The sequence below is a fragment of the Camelina sativa genome, chromosome 12, assembly GCF_000633955.1.
Source record: "Camelina sativa cultivar DH55 chromosome 12, Cs, whole genome shotgun sequence".
Lineage (NCBI taxonomy): Eukaryota > Viridiplantae > Streptophyta > Magnoliopsida > Brassicales > Brassicaceae > Camelina > Camelina sativa.
In genome coordinates this window covers 25,971,536-25,977,228 of record NC_025696.1, presented here as the reverse complement: position 1 = coordinate 25,977,228, position 5,693 = coordinate 25,971,536, and the positions used below count along the sequence as shown (strand labels likewise).

At 38.1% G+C, this 5,693-nt stretch overlaps 1 protein-coding gene across 1 annotated transcript; it reads right to left on the bottom strand.

Annotated features, from left to right (window-relative positions):
• LOC104732639 (U-box domain-containing protein 21-like) lies at positions 2,105-3,657 on the bottom strand. Its single transcript, XM_010452205.1, has one exon. It carries the CDS (start codon positions 3,602-3,604, stop codon positions 2,294-2,296), a length of 1,311 nt encoding a protein of 436 aa, XP_010450507.1. The 5' UTR covers positions 3,605-3,657; the 3' UTR covers positions 2,105-2,293.

Here is a 5,693-nt window from a genome sequence, read left to right as displayed (position 1 = left end):
TCAAGTCTTGAGAACCAGTTGAGTGCTTTGCCGGAAAGACTCTCGACGAACAACTGACAGCTTCCCGCGTCTGCTTCCTCAGGTGAGAAATACGATCGATTGATATGGATCGTCATTGACTTCAAAAAGACGGTAGGGTCTCCCTTTCCATCGTATGCAATTGGTCTGTTCTTGCTATTGTCTGGATTGTGCCTGACTCTAACTCCTGAGACCCTTGCAGTGAATGGTGAACTCTTGCTTCTGCTAACACGATTTCTAGTTCTGGTGCTGCACTTGTTGCTTGGTGCATCTGAGTCGTAAGCGTCTGCAGCTGAGCCTGCATCTGCTGAAGTTCTTGCCGTAGTGCGCGATTTTCAGCATTCTCGGAATGGTTTGGTGCAGCACGTTGATCCTCCAGCATCCTGTCAGTTTGGAAATGCACTCTCGGCTGTTCGCAATTAGGCCCAACGACGATCGATGAGAGACAGGACCTTCCATTAGCGTTATGCTCAACTCGTGGTATGTTAGTGGCGTTGTGATCAGTTCGTGGAGCGTGGTGGTCAGCTCACGGAGCGTTGAGGTCAGCTCGCGGAGCGTGGTGGTCAGCTCGCGGAGCGTTGAGGTCAGCTCGCGGAGCATGGTAGTCAACTCGCAGAGTGTGTGGTGCCAATGCGTCTTCCTCTTGTCGCCTATGATGCCTTGCATGGTCATTTCGCCCTTGTGATTCTATCTGCGCCGCTTGACCGCTCATCTTATCCAAGGTTCTTCGTACAGCTTCGTCAAGCGCAGCTTGACTGATTTTCATGTGTTTGGATGATCGACGGGGATAAATATCATGCGTAGTGCCCGTAGCTTCGCGGTTTTTTGGAGCGTCTTCAGCAGCTACACGGTCAGGAAGGATTGCACCATTGGTTAAGCCATTTGTCGAAGCGACGCGCGTAGCGCCTACAGCTTGGCGGTCGGTTGGATTGACTCCAGTGGTTTCACGAGCAGGGGACGTAGCGCCTACGGCTACGCCATTGGTGGGAGCGACACGCGTAGCGCCTATGGCTGCGCGGTGAGTGAGTGTTGCGTCCTCGCCCGTAACTGCTTCGGTCCTGTTGGCGCCTTGAAGTTGGTTCGTCCTTGCACGGGTGCGTCCCCATATGGTGCGCCTAGGAGACACGTCGCGGGCTGCGGAGGAGTTGACGCCTTTGTTGCTTGAGTGATTGGTCTGAGACATGCTTCTGGTTCTCCGAAAACGCCTTGTCTTGAAACTCTTTTCGTCAAAAAGAAAGGATTCCGTTCGGCCCCACGGTGGGCGCCAAATTGTTGATGTATGAAATTGACAATGTAAACAATACGAATATTTTGGTGGGAATAAATCGGATCTGGTCCTTTTATTTAACGTAGAAGTCAAGAAGGGTTTACACAAAATGACAATTAAAGAGCTAGCACAATTAATCCGAAAATAATAGCTCTTCTCTCTCTAATTGCCCAAAAAAAAAGTGGATCTCCTGACGTTACAATGACATCAGGTATTTATAGTGGGACCTTGACCTAGGGTTTCTTCTGTCTCTTCGTAAAATGACGATTTTACCCCTGCGGTCTGATGGACCTGATCCAAGACTTTTGGCCCAAAATCTCTTGAGAATCTTCTGGTTGGGCTTTAGAATTGTTGGGGGCAAAGCCCATATCCAACATAGAGGACTTCATTTTGCTTTGTGCCTCCTTCCTGTGTTTTCATTGTCGAAGATTCTTCGTTCATCGAATCAGAGGGCGGATTCTCTTGCCTGGTCTTCTAGATCTTTAATTTCTAAAATTTCTTTTGTAAACTCCTTTCTTCGGATTTAGACGACCAATCGTGCAGTTCTGTTTTAATTATTGTTAGGTTGTCTAAAAAAGAAAGATGAATAAAATTTTTACTATTAAGAGTGAACTCAAGTATTGTTCATCCTGTTTATTTATTCTCTCACAGATATTTTTTTTTTCGAATCACTCTATGCTAGATGACCAAGTTTGAGCTCCTTTTTACCAATTTATTTAACATAGTTTCAATAATAATTCAACAGCTCATTTTCCTTATTCAACTGTTGAATCTTTTTATTTAATAGTCTTACGGGGCCGGAGGTTAGTGATTAAAATATTGGTATGATTGGTCGAGTCCATTTCTTAGTGAGGCATCACTCAAAAAATACATTATCGTCAAGGTATCCTAAATAAAACATCAAAATGATATCTTGGGATACTTGAATCCACTAAAGAATCAACAAAGTGTATCATCACTCATCAATTTTATCTACTGATGAATTCATCTATATCCTAATTAAAAACATCAAAATGGTTTCTTGAGATACTTAAACTCCACTAAAGAATCAACACAGTCACTCAGTAATTTCATCTGCGAGTTCATCATCTTCAACAACTCTGTTGCTTTTTCTTTAGTCTCTTCTCCATACCCAACTTGTAACACCAACAACACCTTTTGAAACGCACCTAAACGCACTGCTTCTTCAACAACAAAAGCATTTCCCATTTTACACAGCCTCAAAATCACCGAAACTGAGCTCCTTGTCGCTAATTCAGAAACCTTCGCAATCTTCTCCACCAAAAGTGGCATCACCAACTCGTTTTTTCTCACCTCTTCTCTCCCTTCCTCGGTTTCGCAAATCGCATCAAGAACCACTAACGCATTTTCACAAACATTAGTCTCAGCATCAACTATCATTTGCACCGTCATATTCACCAGACCGATTTCGAGAAACTCAGACGCGATTTCAGGCTTTTGCAACACCAGTTGATAAATCGCTATCAACGAAGATTTCGTCGACCTAGTCGAAACCGAATCGCGAATCAACTTCATTAACGCTTCCGCAACTCTGTTCTCGACTGCAAACGCATAAACCCACGTTTTGTCTAGCGAAAGAATCTCTTTCATAAAAACAGCAGCGTTTTCACGTACGGTATCATCTGTACTCCTCAGCAAACCAGCGACGCAACGAAACGATGTTGCGGATGCGAGTTTCGTAATACCCTCAGACCCAGTCGGAATCATCCATGTCAGCAAATATAAAATCTCTTTTAACATAAACGTTAATTCTTCATTTCCCGAGAACTTACCAAAACATTCGCAAAGAACTAATCCGGCGCCATTGTCGTTAATACACTTACGATTTTTCTCACTCTCGTCCCCTAATTTCTTAATCTTCCCAATAAACTCCCCACACTTCTCGTAATCCCCACGCCGCGTCGCAGACGATAATTTTCTACAAATCTCATGGACATCGCGTGGCATTAAAGGAACACGTGGCGTAGGGATACGTTGAATCGACGACGATCCTGCCTCTACGCACCAACTTTGAATCATCTTACGAATCGTGTGGTTCGGGGTTTGATCGAACGTTGTTAAGACCGTGTTCGTGACCGGACATGTTTTGTTGCCCGAACCAATCCATGTCTCGATGCTTTCTCTGTCGTAGGTTATCCCTGTTGAGATTATTACGGGATCTTTCATTAGATCGATTGAGATTGGGCATTGAAACTCCGGTGGTATTGTTATATCCGTCTCCGACTCCGACCAGCTCATTACCGGAGTTATCTTCTTCTCGTTAGCTACACGTAGTCTCTTTCTCCATGAAAATCCCATTTTCTTTTTTTGACGTCAATTTGTATATTGACTTGGGTTTTTATGATTTTGGGTTGGGATGAGACTTATATTTATATGTAACGGTTTTATTCTTATTTTTTGGTCAAACTAGGGGAAAAGGGAGAATGATGAAGATGGTTTAGGTCTAGTTTGCAAGTTGTGTCTGGTCTTTGGAAGTGGAAACTTTTGACCATTGAATTTTCAAGGAAGAAGAACCATCAGTTGATTTTGTAGTTAAATATTACATTGTGGACTTAATCTCAAAATTTTGTTGTGAATTTTTCAAATGATAATGTGTCATTCTCATCGAATATGTATTACCCGAGAATAGGATTTTACAAGTTCACCGTGTAAAATGTTGTGTTAGTAAATTATGAGATTGAAAGTGCAAAGAGAATTGTTGCTAACCAAATGAATCGAACCAAACTAAAGACAACAAGTGTTTTGTAGTTTTAGGATCTTTTTATTTAGGTAGAGTATTAACAATTAAAGATCATAATTTAGGCAGACGAACAAGCAATTAAGTAATGAAAGCATGTGTAAAAAGTTTTAAGAAACTAAGCAGAAAGGGTCAAAGAAAACATTAAATGTACTAGAATAAGATCTGTACTAGAGTACATATTGAATTTTTTTTTGTTTATTTTATAATTTTTATTCAAAACATCATATATGTGATATATTTTATTTGTTAAATTTTTTTTTGGATGAAACACTATGTCATGAAATCATATGCTGAATATGACTTATGAAAATAACATATATGTTCTAAGATCTATTATATTAGATCTAGATTTTCACTCAATAACAACCCGTGCTCTAACACGGGTCCTAATCTAGCCGTATATTAGATTTAGTATACCGTATTTTAGGATTAAATATGTAACGTATGTTTGTCAAAATCATCTTGACCGAGAAAGCCTACCAAACAACATTATTCCAAATTTTAATTTAATCCGAGAAATCATATTTCTTGAAATTTTAACATGTACTCTAGCAATCATATTTCTTGTAATTCTTTCATATTATAGTTACATATTATTGACTTGTGCTATAACAAATCAATTTTGAGTGTTTATAATTTGTAACTTTTGATCTATCATATATTTATGATATTCTTAAAAATATCAAATTAAACTAATTTAAAATATTTCAAATTAAATTATTGAAATTTTTTATTATAGTATATAAAATTATACAATTCAACAAAAGAAATATATGAAATTGAATTTAAACATTCAAATTTTGACCCGTTACCTAGTCAAAATTTTAGTTGAATAGATATTTTTTAAAAGAATAATATTACTAAAACTTGAATATTTTATAGATTAAACAACTTTTGTTTTGTATGAATATGGTGTTTTTCGGTGAATGGAGATGTCAATGATTTATACTAAATGTTTGGAAGGGTGTTAGATAAGATCTTATTTTGTTTGCTTAATCAGAAATCACGCTTAAGCATGATTAATTTCCGAGATTTTTTTTTTAATTGCCTAACAGTATATGGTTGTTTTTTTTTTGACCTCAAAATCTCCATATCTTATTAAGCCAGTTCAACTAGGATAGCTTGATGAGCTAACCAATCCGGAACCTGCGGACTTACATGGGAAAAGAAAAAACCTTGTGTTCGAACCGCTTTCGCAATGCAATCGACACGCACATTGTTTGTTCTAGGTATATGGTTGTTAAAGATTTTATTTCTTTAAGTTGTATTATTCTTTGGTATATTCGTTTAAGTGTATCTTGGTATAATTAAGGAATCCAACCATATAACCTATTTTGTAAACTAATAAATCAAATAATAAGTATAACTTTCTAACTTACAACTATCATATACTCTAACAAAAAGAAATACTCTACCAAAAAGAAGTTGTGTACTTCCAAAATATCAAGCAGGAGGTCATAGATGTAACCAAATCTTGACCAAATTTGAATTATTGTAGTTTGAATTATTGTAGTTTTTTTATTTATTGGGCCAACTTGTTTAATTTAAATTCGATTGTGTGGACTATGATTCACCATACCGGTTTAGATCGGTTAAGGATCTAAGTTGACTCCAGGTATTAGATTTTTTTTTTTTTTTTTTTTTTTT